We start from the raw sequence: 27,061 nt of genomic DNA, 5'->3' as shown, positions 1-27,061 counted from the left end.
TGAAGTAATGACAGGTAATCATCAGCAAGGCCATCTGAATACGCAGCCACAGTGAGATGGCTATTCTAAATTCAGCGCTTGTTTAACAGAAGCTTTGCATTTTCCCCCCTCACACTGTTGATATAATAGGTGGGTGGAATGAGGGCACATCATGAACGGTGCAGCATGCCCTGAGCTGTGTGCTAACTCGATGTCAGAGCCACAGTGAGTAATGATGGCAGTGAGGAGACTGGCACAGAGGCAGGGACAGGGCTTATCAGGTATATGCTGTGGATGATAAAATGTTATATTCAGTTTCAGATTCTAGAAGCAGAGAGAGGGAGAGAGATGATATCTAAAAACTAACCTCACCACTGCAGGCAGGCAATGGCAAAGACAGCATAGCATGTATCTCACACACACACACACACACACACACACACACTTTCTCGATGATACACCTTCTCGAGATTTCTTACAAGCACTAACTTCACTCCATTTTGGAATTAATTAGCCTAGCTGCCTGAGTTTCATCAGTTAATTATCATGATCGGGTCTAGGCAATAATTAAGTTTGCCTCATAGCAATGTGGCAGATAGATGAAAGTGGATTCCCAGTCCTGTCTCGCATAAGATACTTTAACGTCATCAACACAAAACCTATGATGTCAATCCTGGATAAATAGTTACGTGGTTATCAGCTCACTGTTATCCAACACGTTTTGCCCCCAGCAAGTGCCTTTACACAACAGGGACTGAATCGGTAACAAAGTTGACCACATCACACCAGATGTAGCTTTGCTATGACTCCCGGTCTGTTTAACAATTGATTTTAACATTTCATCGCTAAGGTCCTGACCCTATTTATACCAATGTGACCTACGATTAAACTACTTTGGAAAAGTGGCCTACTTAGGATTTGTATCCTTTAAAATTTTGTTTTTAGAGTAAACCCGGTGATATTCTATATTTTTCTAACTTTTCAACAAATCTCACGAAAAGACCCAAAGACTATTACACATCAGTGAGACACACTGTTGCAATGGTTGAGATGTTCCGTCATTACCATGAACACACACACGGTAGTTTTATTCTGACTCAATCCCACATACACCTTCCTGCTGCTGCAAATATTGCCAAATGTATATTAATCCGCAGCTGAAAACAGTCCCCAGTAAGTGTTCTCCTGTATCAGGATTTAGGATTTTAGTCTTTTTATTAAATGAAACTATATATTTGTATGATTTAGTAGCAACATATGAGGTTGGCGATGAGTGCCACAAACACAGTAGGGAAGTCAGAGAGTAACACGGTGTTGGTTTTGATCTTTTCATGCGACAAGACTAAAGCCCTGAAAACCCATTTTCTTAATCACCATCTTATGACGAGTTGGTGCAGTGATTTCTGCCTGTGCTGCTTTCTTTCTCTGTGTGATTATCAACTGTGTGAGGTGGGCATGCCTCAGTTGGAAAACGGTGACCTTACGTACTTCTGTGCACCAGCCAGGTTTTAGCTACATTTGCCACAACCACGCAGTCCTGATGAGGCAGACTAGCTAAGTTCTTAATAAATAATACCCTACTTTATACCAAACTTTAACATGGTTTATATTTAATTTTGAGTGAACTAAGGTAAAGTTTTAGCGGCTTTAACTATCGTCGTCTTGCTTCTGTTCAGTTTCTGCTTTGGATCGTCCTTTCAATTATTTTATGCATCTTACATATATTTGTAAAGCCATCTGTAACACTGTAAAAATAAAGTTGGATTATTTTCAATATGCAACACAGACAGATTCAGAAAGAAACTAAACATTAACTAAAACAAGCTACAGAGTAGATTATGAATAATTATGGGGAAAATAAGGCTGAGGTTATCTCGACGATAATGCGAATAAGTAATTACTTCCTAAGGCATCATAATGAGCATATGAGCAACACAAAAACATTGTCAAAGCCAAAAGTAATGCTGCCATTGAGAGGGTGGAAAGATAACTAAGGGGAAAGTAAAGACAGTAACTGCCTAAGCACAAACTGTATCAGTGCCCTATCATTAGGGTACAGTAGACATAAAGTACTTGTTATTGATACTGTATTGTGTCTTCACATTCAGACTGTAAAAAGATTTTCTATTCACCAAGTCCACTTCATCTTCCATGGCTGCAGTGATGGAATATGGCTGCAATCTACTGCTTCAATATATCGTATATGAAAATGATATAATAAATCATTATGGAGAGGGGAATGGCTCTGCCGCTCTCCAAACACTGTTGTCCTGTGAACAGCCGTTCTTATTGTCTCTAAATTCAATAGTTTCCCCACCGTGCGCTTCTTTTTATTACTTGTCTCATTTATTGCAGTGCAGTGTCTGTTCATATCTGGCTTTGTAAATGAAGCTTTTGCAACAAAGGTTATTGAAATAAGTCCACGGGATCCTCGAGGATAAGTGATGCCGGAGAGAGTTAATTGACTTTTTGAATGCTGGATCTGAGTGTAACCTGCTCTGGAGCATGTTACCATGGCGATCTACCTGCACTTGTGGAGTGAAACACCTTTGTGAGAAGCCAGAGCTGAGCCCCGGAGTTAGCTCTGTGGCCTATTAATCTTTCGTCATGAGTGCGGGCTTAGAATCCCTTTTGAAGCATATGGATGTATTTTCATAATCTGTTGAATGTGGTTTCTTATATTTATCCACATTGTTCCTTCCTCTACAGCCCAATGTTTAAATTTCATAAAAAATTTAAAAGCAGTGTTTTGAATCTGCAAGAACAGCTTACTCCACTTAAATTCCTATTCTTTCCCATAAAAGGTATTTCCCATGAGGCATCAGTCAATTTTCATTTCATCAGATTTTATTACCTCTTCAGGCCGACCCAGGGCCGGGGTACCGGTGAGCAGGATGGCCCGTTTGGCACTCTGAATGAGAGGCGCCAGAATCTTAGTCCTCGCCGTGTTCCTGGATTTGAGATAATGTGACTCGTCCACCACGACCACAGCGAACCGCTGCCTGCTCAGAGCCTCCACCAGGGGGCGTGCATCTGTGGTGAGCAGGCCATAACCCAGCACTGTCACTTTACTGCTGCTGATACCCCTGGAGGGACGAGGACACACACACACACACAGAGGAAACACAGTACGATATGACATATGTTTCAGGTCATGGAATAAAATGTCATACCGCATATAATCACAAATATAATATTTTCTCAATTATTGTTCAGTGTGTAAAAGTGCAATTGTTTATTGAACATGTTTTATGCTACATTTAAGCATAAGGCTGCTTAAGGCTAGTAACACACACACATCCTTAAAAATAGTCCTAAACATATACTTTGATTAAAAAAGGGTCCATACTTTTACCTAAAACAGCTGGGCACTGTAGTTTTCAGCAAACATTACTAAACAGGAGTAAACAGGTTTTTGGGGACTACTTTCAGATGCGGATTAATACATTTGTTCTAGAGAGTATTTATGGCAGGACGGTGTATGTGGGATTGATTCAAAATAAACTGCTGTGCCATCCAGTCATGTAATCCAGTGCAACAGTGTGGCTCACTGATGATGTTTTTAATAGTTATGGATAAGAATGGAGCTCTATGACACAGACCAATAATGCCTAGTGCAAACTACATGATTTTTAACGCCGGCAGATCAATGTGCTGCTCAGACTACAAGACTTGTTGTCTTATGACAGGAGTCTTGAAGTTGTTGTGTTCACACTACATGACTGATCGGTGACAGGGGGTCACACACTAGACGAGCTAACAGCGACGTTGTCTCCTGACGTTTTGGCAAGAAAACACGTGTGAAAAGTGACACGGTAAATGACGCGAAACCACGTGTTAAACAGGAGTTGTTTATTATTATAAAGATAGAAATTTTAAAGACAAAGAATAGGTGTGAAAGAATGGATTAGCACATGCGAGCAGCGGGGATTGTCTGGGCTACAGAGAGAGAGTGAGTAAAAAATGTATTGTAATGAAAAAGTAGCTGCCTGCTCTCATTGGATGGATGTGGATGTTGAGTCGGCCGACTCCTCCAGATATTTAGATGTCTGTCTGGCGTTGGTGAGCCGTTTTGATGCGTCGTTGAGTAGTTCACACATAACGATTGCCGAGCGTCGATCGATTGCTCAATCACAGTTGACGGTCGGCGAGCTCGGCAAATCTGGCTTAAAATCTTGTATTGTGAACTTGGCTTAAGATATCTCAGGTTTTGTACACACAGATAATACTTGTTAGCGGGATCAATTCTTGTTGCCTATGAGATACAAAAAATATACAATAGCAGCCTTATCCTTTAAACTGCTACTGTAGTTATAGTAGCCACCTTTAACATTGACCAATGTGTGTCAACAGCTAAAACTAAATACAAACTCAACATCTGTTCAAATGTTGTAGTGTTTATTGACATGGCGACGGAGCCCTCAAGGTAAAGTAAACCAGACTATTTAAAAAGGGTGTGTGAACAGCCAGGCATAAAATGGGGCAGCAGCTTTTTTTTCATACATATCCTTTTCTCTAGCACTTAAGAAATTCATTCCTGGGCTGTATTGCAATTTTATGCGCAGCCCTGACTCAAACACACAGATACACAGGCACAGTCACAGAGAAAAAACAAACAAACACAGCGTTGACATTCGGCTGCCTGAAACTCAATAAGAATCTCTGAGAAATCAAAAACATTTCCAGCATCTGGCAGGCTCTAATTCTTTGCCTTCGCCACACACACACACACACACACGCACACACACACATTTGCAAGCTGAAATAAACCTAAGGTGCCATTCATGTTCTACAAAAGAACCAGTGAGCCAAAATACTGAGAGGAGGTGCTGCATAATTTTTTTCTTGCCTCCCAGTTCAGTCATTAACACATCCAGTTCAAGGACACGTTTTCCCCAGAAGGCTTTCACAACCTCTTTGCGCCTCATCTGTGATGTAAGGTGGAGAGGGTTTTTTTTCCCCTCCGAGTCACAGATATGGAAAGTTTGTTTCATTCAAAAATAAAAACTAAGAGAACTAGGGGAAAGTTGAGATGATAATAAAAAGTAGCTGTTTTCAAGGCTTATTCGCGACAGTAGACCACAGTGCAGAGACACACTGCAAACCCGGATCAATTTAAACAGCTGTAAAAATGAGGCACACTTCTCCACGACGACAGCAGTTTTCCACTTTCTGCATTGAAACATTTCTGCTCTTGTTCAATATTGCAGACGTTGCCTTGCCTTGACATGATTTGTCTGTCAGCGCTGTCAAACATCGGCCCATGCTGGCTCCTGACACAGAGGGACAGTCTGAGATTAAATTTTCAGCCACGACTTCTCTGTCTATCACACTGCATCACTTTCACACTATGTGACCAAGTGTGTTTTTTTTATTACATCACTTTAGGTAAATTAGTTCCATTTGCATGTGAAGAAGAAGAGGGCTGGAGAGATGGAGTTGTAACAAGAGACTTCAGACATTGTCATACAGCTTGTTTTAATGGCCGCGACCTTTCACTCACATAATCCTACATGTGATGAACATAAACCTATACAAAGATATCTAGAATATACTGTATTTATGAGCTCTTGAGATACACTTCTCACCTTACACTTCTGTACAGACTGTTGAATGTGTGAAATGTGTCCCTATCTGCTAGGTAACATGGAACATTTTGAATGAATTAAAAACAAACAAGTTCATTTTTTAACAAAAACGGCAGAAATTCACTAGTTCCAGCTCTTCGTATGTAAATATTTGCTGGTTCTCAGTCATGTATGATAATAAATTATATATATATATATTTGGGTTTTGGACAAAATAAGCTAACAAGCTGAAGATATCACCTTAGTGATGGGTATTTTACATTATACAGACCAAATGGTTAAATGATTAATAACGCCAACAGTTAGGAATCAAATAACTAAACCTTTCCTCCTAAAATTAAGATGTTTTCCTTTTCTTTAAGTGTCTATACGTTAATTATTGGTTAGATTGCTGACCATGTGATGTTTAACCAAAATTAGTAATAAATGTGCTAGTTATTTTTTACCATAAATACCATAATAGAGTAGTACTCAAAAGTATTTCTCTGAAGGTTAGACTGAGTATAATCCACAATTGATAAAATATTTATTGTCTATTTGAGTCAAAATATATTCAAATGAGATGTTTTGATAATGAACATTTGCAAACTAGCTGGGTGAACATAGTGCATAGAGCATTTTGCACCTAAAGATCCAGATATTTCCCTCAGGAGTTGGTGGAGACCAAAACCAAAGCTAAAAGGAGAGGCAATATTGGACTTTGTCAGGTAGTCAGAAGCACGACTCCAAATGAACGCTACTGTTGATCCATATCTGTTGAATGTGTGAACAAGCAACTGTTTGCTAACAAGTTCGTCATATGTACTTAAAAGGTAATAATGTTTATTGTGTTTACCCCCTCCCGTGGCCAAAAAACGGTCGAAAAAGTCGAAAAAGTCAAAACCTAGATTTAGTTGCCGTGATATAAGAAACTAAGAAGCTGATGTCACATTATAACATCATATCTTGGCTGAGGTGTTTTGGAGGGATGGAGGGGGAGTGGGGGGATGACCTACATGGTGTGGCTCTTATTCTCCACCAGGTTGATGTCTCCGGGCTGCAGCTCGGGGATCCACCTCTCCAGCTCCTCGATCCAGGGATATTTCAGGGACGAAGGCACCACCACAAGGAGGGGCCACTCTTGCCGGAAGGCGTACGCCACCGCAATGGCCTGCACTGTCTTCCCAAGACCCATCTGGACCGACCAAATCAACACACGGCGAAGGGGGAGAAAAACAAGTCAATCGCGCATCGACTCTGCGGTAAATTGCATATGACGGCCGAGCTGATGTGAGGCCCAAGAGTAATAAGGTCTCAGAATGATTCTCGTGTCAAAACTGATTAGGCACGTGGGAGAGCTGCACAGGGCTGACAAATTAATTTGGAAGGCATGCAGCGAGGTCCCGGGTACATTTTTTTTGGGGGGGAAAATAGATTTCCTGAGCCAGTGTTGTGTGTGCTTACCTCATCAGCGATCATACATCTGTAAAAGAAAAGAAAACAGAGAAAACTTTATCAGATGAGTTTTGAGACGAGGAAATTGGTTTGTAAGGCTGACCAGCAGGCAATAAAACCTGGCTGCTATAAAAAGACGAGAGGTTTTAGCTTACATATAAAGAGAACAGCCTCTGCAGCACGAGGGCTGTGCTCAAGGGCACCACAGCAGCATTCACTAGAGAGGCATTTATTCAGCTTTGTTTTTAATTATGTCTGTTCATGCACAGTACGTCATAGACAGAGTTGTCAAACAAAAGTCACGGTATGAGTTATTGAGGTTTAACCCGGAATCAGAATCAGCTTTGTTGCCAAGTAGGTTTACACATGAAAGGAATTTGCTTTGGTATTTTGGTGTATAGCAATAAAAACACTAAGTAGAAAACAGAAATAAAGATAAAGCAAGTACTGGAGGTCAAGAATCATAAATATAAAATTGACAATATGATGTAAAACCAAGAATAATAAATATTATGTACAATGTGACATTTAACCTAAATACTCATTTAGGCCCATTAGGAAGGAGTGAAGCATATTTAATTGTATTGGCAGATAATTGATTAAGTAAATAATGTAGCCAGCCTTCCATTAAATATCAACTTATTTATGTAGTAAGGTGTCTGGTTATAGATGTTTTACTTAAACAACAAATTCATCAGGTAGATGTTGTGTTATTTTCTGCTTTAGTCTGTACTTTTGGCTTTCAGACTCAACACATGTATGCCAATTTAACTCGTTATCGCTCTGATTGGTATTTTTTGTTGATCCATAAATAAATCAAATGAAAAAAGAAAAAACTGTTCATGGGCACAGATGATTTTATTTAATGCCAGGCACACACTGTACCGATTAAGCCCAGTTTTACCCCAAATTGGTCGCCTCAGAGTCATTTTAGAATCGGCATGTCAGAAATTTTGGTTGGCAGTTTTACAGTCCGATTTCTCAAATGGCTGCTGTCAAAAGATGTGTTATAAAATGCAGTGAGCTTGTTTTAAGATCACTGGAGTAGTATTTTACATGGTGTAGCTACTACAGTCTTGACTGATACGGATAAAACTGAACTTTGCACCAAAACAAACCAATAACAACATCTAACAGCCATCTGCAGCTCCATATTTTTCATTGTTTTCCTCCTCGCTCTCCGTTCTTCCAGAAGAAGAGCACGCAGCCTTTCATTTTTTGGTCGAAATTGTTAAGGACACTTGTGGAATTGTCAATGGACATGATCGATCAGAGGTTTTGTGTTTATGTTCAGTGAGCCCCCATGTGTGTTGTGTTGACAGGCGAATCATTAAAGTGTAACTTAACACGAGACTGAAAATCAATGTTTTCCTCTCTGGTTTTAAATTTTCAGGACTGGTTCACCTCTTTTTTGATGTGATTTTATACAATGATTAACAAGGCTGAGGATATCTTCACAGACTATTTGTGTAAATCTATCTTTGTTAATCCTGATTCAATTCACATTTTTAAGAGCGTAAGATTAGCCAGAAATTGGACCTTAAACTCAGATCAAAGTAACAGCTCACCTCTAATATATGTTTTAGCAACTACACAAGTAGTTCCCCCTTTACACTGTACATTATGAAAGGAACAATGAAAGCGCGACACATTTCTTAGCTGAAGTTATCCCCACGGAAACAGTGCAGATAGATCAACCTCTGGTTCTCTCTGCCCAGTGGATCTGGGCCTATTGTCATGACCTTGCTTTTTCATAAATGCTTCCAACATCATGTCAGAGCAAACAGTGCAACAGAGCAGCTCTGAATACCTCAGACAGTGTCTCTCATTATTCTTTCTCCGCCTCCCTCCCTCCCCCCCATATCCACCCCATTTCTCTCTTTCAGCTGAGGAAAATGATTAATGTGCACCTTGCCACTGGTGGTTTTTCTAATTGCCAGCACACCGGCCCAGTCAGCGCAATGCGCACACACACACGCACACAGAGGCCGGTCGGTATGTATGTGAAAAATGCAGACAAAAGAAAAGATATGCAAAAAAGCAAAAATTACCTGATATATAAGAGCACGCACACAAATAGAAACACATAACGTGAACGTAAACGTGTATACACACACACACACACACACACACACACACACACACATTTGCGCAAGCACCCACCCACACACACACCCACACACTTGGGAGGGAGTACGGCTGGGGCAGGTGCTTGCCATTTCTCAACACATTAATCATCCTCCTTTAAATAACCTGAGTGTCGTCTTGACGGTTTGAGACTGCGAGGATGCTGCAGTGCTGTTGCCTGACAACGGCACGGTCTCCGTCGCCCCATCTTTCTAATGTTATCTCTGAAACCCACAAGCCCCAAAGTGTCAGGAAATGTGCTCCCCTCCCTCCCGAGCCGGCTACGATGATTTGATGGGTTTGACCTCTGCACGGTGATGTGTTGTGTGGCCCATTGTCTAACCCCAATCTTCCAGCCTTGTAAAGGTTCTCTTCTGAGGACTGGACCTGTAGTGCGCCGTGGTCAGTGGAAAACACACTCAGATGTTGGATGCTGCACAAAAGGCTGACTCGAAGGGTGCTCCAGTACGCCATGCTCGGACCCACAACAATCTTACACACAGTTATGGGTTCAGGGTGCAGTTTTGCTGCATACTGTGAATGAACTTGAAAAGAAGCCTTTGGTGGAAAAGGTTTTGCCTTTTTTCTACTTGTAGGAGATGGAGGAGGTTTCAATAGTGTGCATGACTTTAAAAGTTAAAGTTTAAGCCCTAGCTATAGGGGCCAATGCACACACTAGTGTTTCACTTACAAGTTTTTCCCCCCATTAATTAAGCACACGCTTCTGTAAACCAAATCTATCAGAGAGATCTTTTAATTCTATTTTTCAGTGGTGCTTAAAATAGAAAAACAACAACAAAAATATTTTAATACTTGCAGATTTGAACAATAGTTACACACACCCAGCCTCCCCTTTTGATTTTGTTGAGCGTTGTTTTGTTTAATCTACCCCTTTCCAAAACGTAGACCAGTGGTTCCACCAGTGGTTTATTTTCACTTTTTTACTGTCTATTTTCAATAATGTTTCACATTTTTATATTTTGTTTTTAACCATATCCAAACATAAATAATCACAACAACAAAACATGACTTTTTAAATATGCAGTTATGCCACAGCTGAGTCTGAAGGCAACAGCAAATAATTGCCAGTTGTTTCCAGCACATGACTTTCAGGTGCGGTGCAGTGAGCCTATTTAACTTTTGGGGGAAGAAATAACCCAATGTTCCTCGTACAAATGACAAGGTGAATTCCTAAGCGACATAACACACCAATGCTCATTTCAGTACACTCAGGTGTTTTGCATCTGCAGTCTTCCTTGGTCTGAGCTGACCAATAGCATATTGTGGCTAATGTTAGCAAACGTCAGCTAAATATTGTTGTGCAACAGACATTATTGAGACAGTTTGCTGACTTAATCAAAATCTTGCTTTATTTGTGCTCCTGCCACACTATGTTTTAGCAAAATTAATATGTTATTTAGTAAGCAAGAAGAAAACGTAAATGTATTTACGTTTATTTATTCAATGATGTGTATTATTGCTTATTATTTAATTTCTTCTTTTAAAAGTGACATAGTCTTGCCTTAAGTGTTTAAAGATATATCCTATGTGTACAGTTGGTCTTGATTAAACCTGTCAGGGTACTCACAGAGGACACATGAATATGTTGTGTTATGTGACTATTCTCTTCTATTTCTTTAGATGATCCTTGATACTTTCTTGTGCTATGTTTAATCATAATCCTCGCCCTCCTGTACCTATTACAGTAAGATGTACTCAAAGATGCATTATTTTTTGGCTCTAATGATACATTTAGTCTAAAGATTCTTAAAATGATAAATTAATTTACAATACTTGTTAAAAGTGTTTCCCACCAGCATAATTCTTCTCTCTTAAACACAAACTGACCCAGCAGGCTACAAAGTTTATTTATCATGTCTGGGCTCTTTACTTTGTTTCTGTAAAAACCTCTTCTTTCCATCCTGCATGGATACTTTCTAAATAATGGAAGGTCGGCTATTAAGGCTATGGATTACTGATGGTGAGTAAAATTACATTTTCCATGCTGTATAATAGATCAATTAATCAAATTAATCAAAATCACAATATGGCCAAGTGCAATATCCAAATAGCAGGAGCTGCAATCTTTTGTTTAAGGTAAAATGTGTCAGAACATACCATTATAAATGAATCATTGTGGTGCTATTGTGATGCCCCGGCCCACAAATCATAGTCTCCAGACGTAAGGGAACATGCTTGTTTGGCACAGGCACCAGCATAAATCACATCATCATCATTTTTATATTTTTTCAGTGAAAATTCCCACTAAAATCAGGGCTCATATTGCAATAACAATATTTGTAATGATAATTGCACTATAATTTTGTTTTTTGCATAGCGTTCATCCCTAGTACACAGCCAACCCATGCACTGCCCCATGACAATAAACATTATTGCTGTCAAACTAGGGGTCAGGGTGTTTTTTGCTGAAGCAAGAATAAAGATGGGCAACTATTACCTAACGATGTCAATGATGTCATCAGCTTGGACTTGATTACACATTTATTATACAGAAAGCCTGCATTACAAACCAGGAGAATTCAGTTTAAAAGACATTGGCACATTCGTGTCAAGGAGGGTCTTTTAAAATAAACAATCATGTTGCATTGTGGGAAATGTGGCATTCAGTGTTTTTGGACGTTAACCCATACTAAAGACTAAAAGTCAGGATATCTTGATGTCTGCTGCCCAATTGTGGCCATTCTTTTTTTAAATAAGTCCCCAAACTTTATGGAAGTGCAACCTTAAATTGATCGATTAGCTGAGTTTTTTAGTGTCAAACTTTTAGTAAATACACAAGTTTGATTGTTGCTTATTCAATCATGAGTATTTAAGGTTTTAGAGAAATCCTCAAGATTTTAAACCACATTTGCAGGGGCTTTAATATTGAGCTAACTGAGTGATGTCCACCAAGCTTAATTTACCTTACATGAATGGACTTTCAACAGGGAAATACGTTAAATTAAACTCCCAGTACTGTAACCCCTAGTATGTAGCTGAATAGCCCTAATTATTTTATGTATCCACTCCATGGAGAGTCTCTATTTTATGAACAATATGGGCCAGTAAACATTTGGCATAAACAGTACATCAACTTGTATGAGTGCAGACACTCCATCTCTGGAAAGGACTTCTCTCAGTAATTTGACCATCACAAGGAGAGACAACACAGTCTGCTTATTGATCTTCTCTTGCATCAGCAGCACAGGCCTTATTCGATAAAAGCACAGGCAGTCACTTACAATAATATTTTGGACAAATCAGAGCAGGGTAGACATACAGAGGTCTTAATGGAGGTACAAATTGATGTTTTTTTCCCAATATCTGGGTAGGCCCACTCAGAGTTCTGCATTTTACAGATGTACCCTGGGTAAATGTCTGCTTTAGAATAGCTGATCATATACAGATATCAGCACACAAATATCTGCTTTCCAAACAATACAATCAACCACATCTCAAGGGTTTTTATTGTCAAACATCACCACAACTTTCCCACATTATCCTTCATGTAACTCCATAAAATTCACTCACCCTCCTACACAGACCGACACAGCAGGCTCCATAAGTATTTGAATTGCAACAACATTTGATGTTTTGGTTCGGCGCTCTTGATGCTCTGGATGTGAAAAGACGACTATGAGATTTAAAGGAAAATTCCGCCCACGGATCCTCCCACACTGATAGATAGCCAACATCAATCTGTGATGTTCATTGCATTTCAGGAGCTATTTTATAATGAAGGGCTGCCATTTATTTTTTTGTCTGACAGCCCACCTCGTCTGGTTCCACTTCAGGTAGTGATATCCTACATTTCTCAGAAATGTTATATATAAGTCTGCAGCTGCAGTGCATTCTGGTCTATTCAGGCTCTTGTACTTAGAAATATTGTTATTTCTGTCTCTTCTGCAATGAGTCTCTGTTGAGTATCAGTTAAAAAAAAAAAAATAAAGAAACTGCTGCTTTAATTCGAGGCCCTTTTCAAGGATATTGAATGAACAATTAAAGAACAGCAGGGTGCCTCAAATTCACAGAGGCATCGAGATTATGGTCAATAAAAGTATCATTTTTAGCTTGTAATCATCTCTACTGTCCGTGTGTGAATGCACACACTTGTGGATGAAAGAAGTGGAGAAGATGGTTGTTTAAAATGGCCTCATATTTTAATGCTAATGCATGACACTACTATGTTAGTAACATGTTAGCATGTCTGGCTAACTAGCTATTTACCGTGTAGTAACTGAGCGTTACTTTTAAGAACAAAGAACACATCCTGTTACACTATGTGGAAGCTGGTCCTAGTTGCTTTTAGAGTTTATGCATCATTAGCTAAATGAGCTAGCTAGCATAGTTAAACAAATCTGACAGCGACAGTTTCAGCAGATAAAAATCGATGGTTGTCTATCAAAGATCTATTGTTTAAAAAAAATACTACAAATTTCCAGTGGTAAGTCTGCCACTGTTATCATAAACTGACAAGAACCTTTTTAGCCATTAACTATAATGTCACATTCAGTTTAAAACAGAAAGCGTTCGAAGCCACCAATTCTTCTGCTATTTTTATCTGAATGTTGGGCTTGCCTCTAAAATCTATTGAGACATTCTACAAGGCCGGGTTCAAAGCCTTGCTTGGAGTGAAGACTTGACCCGCTTATTAAAGGCAGGGCTTAATGACATTCTTCAGGAAGAGAAAAAAACAAACCAGGTTTCTATGGAAGACACAGCTTCAAATCGACATGTATGACAATCAGCTCATTCACGAATGCCACTTCTGCTCGTCTCCGGAGAGAAGAACTGCCCGCGCTGCTCTTACTGTCACACTGATGCCAATTGACTGAGGTAACTGTCCACACCGTGCAGCGAGAGCCAATTGACTACTGACCCACCCGTGTAACAAAGCAGTGCCTTCCAGTATCCCTGAATCAATATGGCCGCTCCGCATCACAGCTGTGGCGCTCAGATTGGCTCCCCCTGTGCTGACCTTCCCGAGAACCCCAGTGTGCATTGACTGGTCAGGGAGGAGGGAAGTCCTGGCCCGTTCCTGCTGCTAATGCTCAACACAGCCAAACACGGATAGACTTGAGGGCAACTGAGAAACTTCCCACAGACTGGTAATTGTTTTCAAAGATACACCCTGGACTCTTGCTGACCTCGTATATTCACAAACACTCTAGACTTTTTACTTGCTTCTTGAGCCATCATAACATATTGCAGCTTGGCTGGAAATTTGAGGTTTGGGACTGCCTATTTTAAAGCTCCATTAGGCAAATTATCTACATAGGCATGCCATCCTATTGGACTCACTGATGTAGCAACAGAGAGGGAAATGTGTTGTACAGCAGATCTGCTCATCTGCGCAAATTAGGTTTTGCTGTCAAGTCTGGAAACAAGTTGAACATCTTCATCAGGAAAAATTATACATATCAGTGACAACAGAACTTTTATATTATTTAGCACAGAATCACAGACTGCATGGGTTAGTAAATATGTGCATTTTGAGTTGCTGATTAATGATGCCTTGCAGGATTTATGGATAGCTAAAAAGGTACCCTGTGATAAGTTATGTTTACACTCATTGTTTCTCACCAAAACGCATTGTGAACAATTGTAGAGGCGAATGTTGGAAGATTTTGAAACCTACATTGTTTACATCCATGTTTGTTTGTTAGCAGTCTTATTTGCCTTTGTTGGTGCATTGCTACATTTCTTGGCATGCTGCGACTACCAACCATCAGCAGGACTCTATGTCACAGCACCCAAAATGCATGCATACATGCGCGTCCTGGTATGTAAAACAGGGGTCCACTCTTAAAAACATTGCTCCATTTGGCTAAAAGTGGTCTGAAACACCACAAGATATCTTTAAAGTGACACTATGCAACTTTTGAAAGAAGAAACAACATATTCTTCCTCTTACAAACAATATGTTGAACTTATACACAATAAAACATACCACTGCTTAATTCAACACACTCAGGAGTTTGGCTGCTACACCCTAACTTGGTCTGGTATGACCAGTGGCTTGTGGTGGATAACTTTAGCTAATGTTAGCCAACTTTCGGTAGATCACTGTGTAAGTGACATAAGTGTGTCAGTTTACTGACTTTATGGGTCGTCACATCTTACACATTTAAAGCTACATTCTAGCATTTTCATTTTAGCATACCATTATCCTGTTATTTTGTCTTGTGAACAAAGTGGCTGGCGTTCAGCTAAAGTTTAAGTTTACATTTCCTAAACACCTTGCCTCTAACTGTAATTGGTGGTGACCAATGTGTGAAGATTCTAAGAAACAAGAAGCTACTTCCATCCTTCTATGAAATGCTAAGACAATAGATTTGAGTCGAAAGCATCTTCATAGCAGTAAATCAATATTTACCCACTGCAGAAGACTTTAAATAGTGTATGTTGGAATGCTGTTTCGAAGATGTCTCTCAACACAGAACACAAAAAGCCTTTGATGTAACTGACCGAGCAGCAGCACTGCTTACCGTCCATTCTTAGATAAAGCAAACTCCACTCCCTCCCTTTGGAAAGGCATCAGGCGCTGCAGGAGCTTGTGAGGAAGGCCTGACAGTTGCTGTGACCATCTTGTGTCACAGCCAGAGGTCTGTAGGCGATTATCATCCATTTCCATTAGTAAGTCCTCATCAGTTTCTCGGTCCTTGCTCAGTCAGCCGGCTCTTATTTTAGGGTGGGAAAAAAAACCCATTAAATTGATCTACATACATAAATACATCTAAGTGTATTTTATAATAATGGAGAGAAGCTGCCTACTAGCAGTGACAGGACTACCATTATTGGAAGCCGGATAATACAGAATAGAGAAAGTCAGAATTTAAGGTGAGATGGTAGAAGTTGCCATCCCCAGTTACAGCAACAGCATCTTTTTTTGTGTTGCCTCACCTGGCACACATTTACATTTACACATTTGGCAGATGCTTTTATCCAAAGCGACTTACATTTGAGGAACAACATACAAGCATCAACGGAGCATCAAATACAGATCTACAACTGACAATACATACTAGTAAGAGCAGCAATAAATACTAGTAAGAGCTCATAGTACATATCACATCAATGGGGTAAATACCTAGGGACGGAAGTAAGAGTTAACAAAAAGTGCAATCAATAGAAGATAATTGTAGGGGATAGAAGAAGAAGAGCACAGGACGTGCATGTTAGAGGTTAGGAGTTAGAGGTGTTATAAGAGGAAGTAGGCGTTTTGCTTCACATGTAATTAGTTGTATGGGACTACTTACAACCCCACAAAATTATTGTTGTGTCTAAAACAGTAACAATAGTGTAATCCAGATAGAAGTCAGAGAGCAAGCTGCGCCTACAGTTACTGTTAAAAATCAAAAGTTTAACATTATGTACAGTAATGTTGTTGGTATGTAATTAGTATACACTTCTGATTCTGATGTATTTTTGTACCGGACAATATCGAAACCTCAGTCACATGCGTGATGCATCTTCTCTTAAGCAGTCACTAAGACTAAGTGCTGCTTGAGACGTAACGTTATTTTGTAATAACAACAACCAAAAATGTCACTTGAATGTTCATTTTTCACCAAAACCACCTTCATGACTTGCAGAGATATAACGTTAGCTTCATCAGCGATATATTAAAGCACCTAAAAAACAAGTTGGCAGGTTAAGGGCCGACAACAACTAAAAATACTAAGGACAAATTTAGTTTAATTGAGTTAATAAACGGGTGCTACTACCTGAAAAAGTAAGCATGTGTAGAGCATCGGCTAGAGCTAGCAGCCTAAACCGGAAGTTAAGAGACTTGCCTACAGAAATAAAAGCACCATTCGTGGTATTATTATTAAAACCATAAACTGGAAATTCATATTCACTTTTGTAAGCTAATTAGCTTGTATTATTATAATTATTGACACCGGAGACACACGCGTGTTGAGTCGGACTCTCTGTGCCTAGCCACCTTATAGTGGAAAAACTAGCCAGCAAACATAAATATTGTACTTTTAATGAGCTTTACTCCTCTGCAGACCTGACCTGGACACAAGTAGCGTTGATATGATTTCGTGACCCACAGGGTCAGGGTCAGCACCATAGACTATATGAAAAGGTCAGCACTGGGGCACTTAACATTATGTAAAATTGCTGTGTTGGCAAAGCGAAAGCAGAAACCCACATTGTTTTTGTTGCGTGGTTTGCCTACCCCGGTGAGACAGTGGGAGGAAAGGGCAGAAATCAATTGTATTTTCAAAACTGCAGACTGAATTGAAACACTGAAAAGCTTCGCGGAAAATCCAAGGTTAACACTGTTTATATCACCAGGCGTCCCATAGCACGCAGTTATCAGAGCATTCAGACCAGCTTCCTGTCACTTTACTGTAATTCAATCACAATTCATCTAAGAGTTTAAAGACTTTACATCGGTGGTAAAAGATATGTGAGACAGACGATAAATGCATCAAACAAACTGCGTGCAAACGTGCTGCCATAACGCAAGAAAAAAAAAATCGAGCAACGACAAGACGTGACATATTTTCAACACCCTACGTGTGGAGCTGACGCACTCTCCCAGCCTGCTGGACTCCGCCGTGTCTCCTTCTCTCCGCCACTAACGCTAGCTACTTCACCCGCGGTAGAGACTCCGGCTGTGCAGCGACTCTAAACCGAAGCGGTAAGGCAACATTAGATATCTGCAGTATCCTGTCCAACAGTTACCGGCGTGAGAACAAAAAAAATGTAACCGGATTTGTTGGCTAGTTAGCAGTAAACATCTCCGCTGCTAGTGCGTGACAGCGCGGCGAGCCCGGTGTTTGGTCGTTTTCAAGCGTTAGCAAGCCACCAGTGTGCCAGGTGATCGTTAGCTTAGCCCCGACACGATCCAACGCAAAATGTTGCTCCTAACGTGCTTTAAGGCAGAAGTACACACCTGGCAAACAAACACCGTGTCTAAAGTGTAAGCAGCCATTCTTAATTTCGGCGTCCGTCCGAAAAACCAAATCATTAGTGCTGTAAAAAATACAGCGTAATTCAATAACTTTTAGGCCTGGTTCGACTCTTTCTCTCACAGTAACGTTAATATGCGGCAACGAACAGTGTGTACTAAGGTTAACTGTTAGCCTTTTCAATAAATTCGCTTTTGATTGAATTGTTGCGTTGCTTACTTACATGTCTTATTAGCCGAATTTTATTTTCATGGGTTAATTATCAGATTAAATTGTCACATGTTGTCCGGGGTTAGTAGATTTGCCGATACCAGGGGAATCTTAAAATTGCCAGATTTGTAATGGAGTCTGGTGTTACGGGTTCGCTGTGGAGTGAAAACTAAAGAAGACGAGCATTTAACTATTGATCCATCAAAAAAAAAAATGCATTGCTTTCGATTGATTGTAAACACCCTTCTCCTTAGACATAATACGAATCATAGTCTCTTGTCGTTGTGGTAGATAACATGATTGGCAATGAGACATTTTCTTGGTCGATGGGAGCATAGAAAAACAAGTCACGCTAAGTGATGAAGCCCACGTATTAATAAATGACATACGAGTGAGCAGTTTCCCCATAAAATACCAGGGAACCAAGTCAGCGTTAACGCAATAAGGTCAAAACGGGGTTAATATTGTATTTGGATTCACAAATAAAATGCATCAATCACTATCAGTTAAATTAGTCTTCTAAGGCTTGTGGCAAACAAATTAATTGTAAATATGAATTAAAATGAATGAGGGATGCACATAATTAACCACAAGCATTTTAGAGGTTCTCATGTTTGTTTTATGTAAAGTGTTGATAAATGGATTTTAAAAAGCCACTGAGCATGTATATACAGTAGTTTAGTACAACTCCATTGCTGTTTTCAGAGAGAAAGGCACAGTAACACCTGACTTGAAGTAGATTTATACTAGTAAAAGGCAATAAATCATGGATCAAACAACTCATTTTGGTAAATAACCCCTTTCCCACTATAATTACAATGCTTTAACCCAGACAGTTATCGCCTCATAGACTTGGTAGACATGGACGGAGATGGCAACGAAAGCTCACGAGTTGCCACTGATGCTGAGCATCATGATGGTAACATTCTCATTAAGGTACCAGCGGAGCCTGGTGGGTGGATGCTGGTTCAGTCCCTTCATCTGCTGTTTTAAAGAGTGGAGATGATGTGTTAATCTTTGCAGGCCTGGCAACTCTGCTGTCCAGCTACATGCTACATAAAATGTGTGTTAAAATGTGTGACACATGTCTTAGAAAAATTGTGACGATAATTGCGTGCGCTAATTTAGAAGTCCTCAGTCAAGGTATGTCCATGTTAGAGTGATCTGGTTATTGCGGATAAATGTCAACGTCTGTTTTTACCTGCTGGGTGAGGTGTAGTGCATTACGAAGTGTGGTAGTCAAAGAAAAGGGCACTAAGTCATTGCTCAAATGCTCTCTTGTGATTGTCTGCACTCTGTGGCACACCCCTCTGAGGCTTAAAATAAATGGTAATAATTGTTTGCCCAAACTGTTTCACCCGCGGCTGCTCAGGCCACTGCAGCCGCTACTCGGGTTGACCATTCATTACGCAGGTTAGGCCGTATTTGGAGCTGATGACATTATCAGATATTGAGGTTGAGGATGCCGTGTAATAGCTTTCCACAAAGATGTCGCCCAATGACTAAATAATTCATCGCCTTCCAGGGGGAGAAATCTCTCCTTCCTATAATATTTGGTCTGGGCCATTAAATAATTCATCTGCCTATCCATAAATTGTTTGTTCAATTGGTGACCTTTTCGTTGGATTAAGGAAGCACAATAATAAATTCTTCAGAGACCTGGCATAACGAATGGTACAATTATGAGGCAGGATTGGATCGGATCGGTTGTCGCAGCCTGGTGTTGGTTGCTAAGTGACAGCAGGAACTTTTCCGCCCACTGTGTTTGCTGTTAAAGTCTGAGTGACTGAAAGGACAAAAACAATCACATTATGGCAGTCTAGACTCCGGCTGCGCATAGGTTTGTGTGTATGTTTGTGACTTTCTATGCCTTTGACAGCCCGTCACTCACTCAGTGCTTTATGAAGTAGACATTTTCAGAGCTCAATTATCACCGTCCGTGCTATCTTTTGTTGCATTGTACAGAGAAGACAGAATGCTTGATCTTTAATGATATAAACAATCCAAGTGTAAGAATACCGCTGGAAGCTATGACCCCTTATTGTTTTTTCCTATTAAATCCTCTAAAATCATAAGATGAAATAGAGGAGGGGTGCGGTTTGATCATGCACATGCGGCTGCTCTTCTTCCTTATGCAGGCAGTGTATTGTTTTCTAGCTGATCCTACCAGTAAGCTTATCCTAAATTTGCTTTTAGCAAAATATTTTATTGCAGCATTTCACTTTTCTGTTTCGGTAATGGGTGGTATTTCAGGTGGCGGCTCTCTCTAACTCAGTGGGATTAGCTGTAGCCTTGTCTTCTTGTGTGGAAAAGCAGGGTGCCAGCTTTAATGGGAAGGTAGCCCAGTGAACAGCTCGGCCTCTCAGCGGCTAGCGCCTCCCCATTGGCTCTCCACCTGGTCTTTGAGCACCTAGCTGGCTACAGACGTGTCGATCCTGTCCCCTATCCTCTCCTCCTCCCCTGTTTGCCTTCTCTCTATCTCCTTCGTTTTCTTTTCAGCACCTATGTGCTCCTTTCTTCGCCCTTTTCTCTTACCGCTCTACCTCCCACCCTCATCTTCTCATCTTCCTCTCCCTCCGAGTCTCCTTCCATCTATCCCATGTCCCTGACTGCCCTTTTCTCCTCCACCACCTCCTCCTCTTACCTCCGCCTCCATCCTAAAGCAGAGTAGCTAATGAAGAGCCCCATTTAGCCGGTGACTTTGGTTCAGTCGGCGCTCGGTAGAGCAGGCCGGCCTCGGCTGCCGTGACTGGCTGTTGAGGCTCTGACATCACATAGGGGCCAGCTGTTGATTTGGCGCTGTCTCCAAGGCTGGCTGGCTTGATGGGTTGTGGCAGGTAGACTTGTGCTCGCATAGCACCCTCCCTCTCTCCTCCCCCCACCCCTCTCTCTCTCTCTTTGTGACACCCACACGCCCTCTCCCTTTACACTCCCCTCTCCACCGTCTTACACTCTCACTCAGTCGAGCGAGCGAACAGGAGGCAGCAGGCAGCTGCCGAGGAGCGAGCTGGGAGGCGACTCCAGCCTCCTCTCCAGCAGATTGTGCCTCCTGTACAATGGAAACTAAACGGCCGAGTAGCAGAAGGGATGGAGGGCAGAGCTGCCGGGCAGGTAGGGTGCTGCAGCTTCAAGCCACTTCGGGCATGAACCTCACATGCCTTTTCTGATTTCTTGTTCATGTTTCTTGAACTTTATTTTATTTTATTTTATTCAGCTTCTCTGACATTTTTTTTGTAATGTACCTTTCAAGGCAGAATTTTTTTTATTTGCTGTTTATTGTCATATAAGGTGTCTTCATTTATGTTTTAAAAACCGACAACATGTTAATCCATGTTAAATATCTCTTCTGCATCAGCTTTTCTGTTTCTTTAATCAGTGCGTGGCGGCACTCGGTAAGCAAATGTGCAGTCTTCTTCTTTGGCTGGTTAAACTAAGCGCAACATGAGATTTGGTGTGCTGTCTGTGGCGTGTCACTCAGCGGGCTGAGCCAGAGCTTTCTAAATCTCCACGCTGGTTTGCCAGTGTTGCTTCTGCTTTTCATTATGAGGATAATTAACCAAGATCAGCCAACAAGAGGCTTCGCTCTGTTCTGTTCTCCAGCCCAGCTCATCCTCTATCTCCCCGCTTCCCGTATTTGTTCTGCAGGTGTTGTCTGCAAATGGACTTTTAATGACTCTGGCGGACTGTTTGAGTTATTCTCCTCTCATATGGCTCCGTAGAACAAAACTGCTAGACTTGCATGTTAGTTTTCTTTGTTCATTGTTTCACCTCTAATTGCTTAGATTGATTTTCCCTGGAAACTATCCTATGGGATAGGTAATGGATTACCTACATGCTCTGCTGTGGATTTAATTTATTAACGCTGGCGGACTGCGCCTCTGCTGCGCCGCACCACCTTATGCGACCTGGAGGCAGAGCGAGCAGCGCAATTAGAGCCTCATCGTTTTGTTTTTTTCTTTTCTTTTTTTTCCTGTTCATTCAGTTCAGCTATTACAGACAGTTTCTTAAACTGACACTGCCTCAGTTGCCCTGAAATTGAGGCAAGCAGTGTATGAAAGTGATATAATTTCATAAGCTTTACACTAATCGTTTTCTGGTCCAATTATACTGCTCCCCTGTCAGTGCTTTCCTTGCTTTGCAATTAGCAGAAATTGCTAGAAAATGGGAGATTAGTTACTCAGTTTAGCAAAACACTGAAATCAATTTTATTGCAGTGCCAACGAGTGCAAACCAGCATTAGCAACCTAATTAACTGTTTATTTGAAGTCTGATTTTATTAGCCAGGGTGCATGTCCTGCACTCTACCAAAGCTGATAAATTCAAAATCCGTCTTTTTGTTGGTTTGTTTGGAAGTCGGAAATTAATTGCATAGCAGTCGAATGTTTAGCTGCACTTGCTGTGTTTTGTGTCTACAATTTTAGAAATCAGCCAAGCATAACCTGTCATTTTTACTCAAAAATGGCAAGCAGGTGACACACAGCTGTTGCCTTCAGACATGGCACTGCCTTTATATTTGTCTCTCAGCTTTTTTCCACACAATGCTCCAATGAATAGAGCTCTGTTTAGCATTTTACATCTCTGCAGACAATATCCCAGCTGTCTGGCACCGCTCCCACTGTTATTCTTTTTATGTGACACTTGCAAAAAGCTCATCAGCAGCAATAAAGCATGAATTATTGTTCAACATGTAATCTGTGACCGCATGCAGAAAGATGCTCGGGCGCTTCGAAATCATCGGTGGCTTTTTCTTTGTGATCGCGCAGAAGCTTGAGATGGTGATGGCTTGTTCTTTTCCGCCTTGTGTTTGACTCACCTCCTCGGCAGCTATACCCGAGAATAGAGCCAGGGATGGAGTAGCAGATAGAGGGAGGGATTGAGGGTCCTTCACCTCCAGTTGAGCTGGTTATAGCCCAGACAAGAGCCCTGATCCACACAGAGCCGAACAGAGCGGAGGCGTGGGAGGGAAAGGTCAGCCTTTGCAAGAGAGAGAAGCAGGTGTGTGTTTGTGTGAAGGGGACATTAAATAAGTATGCTGGAGTGTGCTCGCTCTCCTGTTCTTGTGTGTGCGTGCCATCACAGTGATTGAAAAATGTCTCATTAGCTTGCCATCGAACATAATTGTGCGTAGGAGTAGTCCGTTAAGAGCCTGGTGGTATGATTAACTCGGCTCAGTTAACGGCCACTCTTATGACCCCCACTATGTTGGGTTTTTTTTGAGAATTAATTTCAATATATGTGCAGCGGATAATGTGTATTTGTATGTGTGCATATCTAGCTGTTGGACGAATCAAATTCTGTTGGTTTCATTGGCATCTTTGAGTTTTCTTCTTTTTAGGTATCGGTCTAACTGAGCAGATCTGCATTTTAATACATGGATGCATTTGTGCTCTGATTGTGTGCAGATGTGCAGGTTTGAGTCTCATTCGTGTGTGTGTGTGTGTGTGAGGTTGCTGATGTTCCATCGGGCATGGCGATAAAGGTGGTGTGACACTGAACGATGCCTAAGGGAGCCTCTTAAAGGATGCTGCGCTCTGCGGCGACTGTAATACCAATGAACCACTCCCTGTCAGCTACAGCACAATACGGGAGGACGCACAAGCAGACTCTACAAGTTCACTGCTGCTTGCAAGTGTGTGTGTTTGTGTGTGCGGGTGTTTTGCGGTGCTAAGTTCTCATAGAAAATGTTGAGCACCGTTTGAACTGTGGTGTTTCCTGATCTGTGTCTGTCATAAAAAGAAAATGTCAGGGTGCGCATTGTTTGCGCCATTAGCATTCATATGACTGCCGCCGCAATGCTGCGCGCACACACACGCACACACACACACAGACGGACACAGACGGACACACACACACACACAGACGGACAGACGGACACACACACACACACACACACACATACATACACATACAGGCTCAGTGTAAAGTCCTGAAGCCCACTCAGCAGCTCTGGTCATAAAACCTAGAGCACCCATGGCCAGACTCAGCCATACCGCTGTCAGAGCAACATTTACTCTGTGTGTGTGTATGTGAGTGATAGCTGCAGGACCCAGCACTGAATTACAGAACAGGCTCCACATTTTTCCATTTCAGGCATTTAGCTGGCACTCCTGTTCGCAACGGCTTGAATTGGCACAACTTATGCCTTCAGCTACGAGCAAGAAGGGCCCAATCTAAAGCCCCGGCACTGAGATGATACCCTGTCACAGCAGAATGACCATGTTAAAAAGTGCAGGGTGCATTTAGAAAAGAGATAAGAGGCAAAAAGAAGAGCAGAAGGGTAAAGATAAGAGCAGCTGGGAACAAGAGGGGGAAAATAGATATAGGCTATTGAGAGGAGAGGTGTTAAGATGACCAACATGCAGTGATAGATGTCTTAGCTACAAACTGCATACACTAGGTTGTGTACTCTCCAGATGTAAATAATCATAGGCAGGATCCATTCATCATTGTTGAATGAATGGATCCCGCCTTGGGCCTCATACTAATGCCAGGGAGAAATGCTACAGGCTGAAGGGGACATTTTCCTCACAAATTTGCTAAAATGTCAAATAGAAAAATCAGATTTCAAGCTACTACTGAGAGTTGTGGGGTTGTACCAACACTAAATACACGTCGCTCCCACCCATCGCCATCTCAGCCCGAGGTGGCGTGAGAAGGGAGATTTTGAAGCAAGCAGGGATTCCACTTGACCTTTTTTGGCTGGCACGGAGGCTTCACCAAGACCGCGTTGGGTAGCAGCAGCCAGGCCTTGGCACCACTGGGTGCCAGAGTCAGCGTGGCACCTCGCCCGCTCACTGAGACGGAGATTAGGGGAGGAGGGAGAGGCCGAGAGCAATGCAGGGAGACAATGAAAAGCCAGAGCAAGGGTCTTTTACAGCCTATACGTCGCAGTAAGGGAATGTACAGCATTAAGGAATCTGATGGAGAGCTGAAACAAGTAATTGATTAGTGGATTAATTGTTTCTCTTTGGCTCTAGTTCGCTATCATTGTAAACTGGTTATCTTTGGGTTTTGGACTGCTGGTGGTTGAAAACAAGGCATTGAAAGGTGTCACCTTGGGTGTTAGGAAATTATGTCGGTCATTTTCACTATTTTCTGATAGACCACATGATGTTTATCATCCTAATTTAGCAACTATGACCAACTGCAGTCAATACAGCAAAGAACTAATCAGATTGTCACTCTGTGGAGGAGCAACATAGCTAACCGAATACTCAAGTGAAGTGCACAGGAAAATACTGATTTAGCAAGAAAGCTGGAAATGGCTTTTTTTTTTTTCCTGCATCACAAAAGACTTTCCCTCCAATATGTCAATATTTTTCAGTCCTGTTGTTGTTGGCGTTTTCAGATATCTGCCCTGCCCAACCGGTGTCATCCTGTAGTTCAGCTTGAAAGGAATTTGCTGGAAAATAGAGATTGTACGCCAGCTGATTTGAAATGTATGTGCCACCAAATGGCAGAGGACTTTCGTCTGAGAAATGCTATCTTCCCCCCACTGCTCTCTGAATTCCTAATGCATGGTTTTTACGAGGCTGGCAGGGGTGCCTTCTCCTGTTGCCTCCGCCGCACTCCCATCTCTGTGCTCATCCATTATTTATGGCGCATCGGCACGCATAGGCCCCGAAATACACACTCAGTCACGTTTTTACTTTGTACTCCGACCACACAAATATTTTAGAGTTGCTGACATCCTGACTGCTGCCAGTCCGCCGCTCCTAACCCCTGACCCCTCTCACCCCTAACACCGCAGCGCTAACCCCGTGCCTCTCTCGGTTGCAGGTCAGCAGGGGTCATGAGGGTGTCGGAGGCCCCGGTTGCTGTTCAGAGCAGCTGAAGCAGACATGGGCAAAGAAGTCTCGAATGGCATCGGTAGGCTCAGCCTCATCGACTTCACCAGCCACGTCCTCCTTCACCACAACCACCACTGGCTACCCAACAAGTACGTCCCCTGTTTATTTCTCTTTGACAAGAATAGTCAGTCTGGGAAGATACTCTAGAAAAGTCAGGGTTCAATCCAAATGTAGAGCACATTTTAATTAAATTTCAGGAAATCTGCAAGAATGGCTACTGTTATATGAATATCAGGAGTTGGTTCATCGGTATAAACAGTTCAACAATAAACAAATTCTCCACCTCTTTCAAAATGGAAGACGGAACCGCAGCTTGGTTTCCGATGTGTTACATGCCTACTAAATATTAGATCATGAGCTGATGAGTAATTATAGCCTTAGTCACAAATGAGTCACTTAACCAGAATGTGGCAGGGTGTATTGTAACGTTTTATCACTTTGCTCAGACGCTTTGTTTGAGATGGGATTTTTCAGTCCAACTGAAACAAGACTGTTCACACTTGGTATATTTACCTTTCCACTGTTGTTCTTGTCAAAAGAATTGCAATTTAACTAATTTCACTATGTCAAATGGTGTTTGTGTTTAAAAACATACAGCTCAACATTGATTTCCTTTTAACATCCATAATATGACGCATTTATTCAGATACTGACTCACCAGTTTACACTTTCATTAAAACATTATAAATAAACAATTTCCTGTTATTCTGACATGATACTCTTGTTTTGCCCTAATCTTATTCACCCAAAGCACCCTTTCCCACTGATGGTAAAATGTTATCAGTAAAATAGTGCAGTAATGTAATGTCAAGTCCATCAAAAATAACGGATACCTGAATAAACACATATTTTAACTTATTTCTCTGCATTTCTTTTTGAGCTAGTGTATCTATTACATTAACACTTGCACCATGTGGAGGTAGCCATAACATTACGTCTCTGTCAT

General features: G+C 41.4%; 2 protein-coding genes across 8 annotated transcripts in view; one reads left to right on the top strand and one right to left on the bottom strand.

Moving 5' to 3' along the window:
* Nucleotides 1–16,924, bottom strand: part of zranb3 (zinc finger, RAN-binding domain containing 3) — a 208,979-nt gene extending 192,055 nt beyond the window's left edge. The window contains exons 1-5 of the mRNA XM_046055509.1: nucleotides 16,856–16,924; nucleotides 15,617–15,808; nucleotides 7,011–7,029; nucleotides 6,563–6,741; nucleotides 2,834–3,065 (exon numbers count right to left, since the gene is read on the bottom strand). Of these exons, the coding sequence (XP_045911465.1) occupies nucleotides 2,834–3,065; nucleotides 6,563–6,741; nucleotides 7,011–7,029; nucleotides 15,617–15,762 (576 nt within the window). The 5' untranslated portion in view covers nucleotides 15,763–15,808; nucleotides 16,856–16,924. The remainder of the gene's footprint in view (nucleotides 1–2,833; nucleotides 3,066–6,562; nucleotides 6,742–7,010; nucleotides 7,030–15,616; nucleotides 15,809–16,855) is intronic.
* Nucleotides 16,925–17,537: 613 nt separating this feature from the next.
* The window catches only part of LOC123974190 (R3H domain-containing protein 1), a 45,783-nt gene continuing 36,259 nt past the window's right edge, over nucleotides 17,538–27,061 (top strand). For 2 of the 7 annotated variants that reach the window (XM_046054737.1, XM_046054758.1), the window contains exons 1-2: nucleotides 17,539–17,784; nucleotides 26,045–26,204. The gene's annotated coding sequence lies outside the window, so the exon portion shown is untranslated. Of the gene's footprint in view, nucleotides 17,785–21,240; nucleotides 21,377–26,044; nucleotides 26,205–27,061 lie in introns of those variants that run through there. The other 5 variants (XR_006825788.1, XM_046054720.1, XM_046054744.1 and 2 more) reach the window with 5 other exon arrangements.

Source organism: Micropterus dolomieu, linkage group LG01 (assembly GCF_021292245.1).
Source record: "Micropterus dolomieu isolate WLL.071019.BEF.003 ecotype Adirondacks linkage group LG01, ASM2129224v1, whole genome shotgun sequence".
Lineage (NCBI taxonomy): Eukaryota > Metazoa > Chordata > Actinopteri > Centrarchiformes > Centrarchidae > Micropterus > Micropterus dolomieu.
Note: the sequence above shows the minus strand (reverse complement) of the source record. Positions and strands in the feature narration are given on the sequence as shown.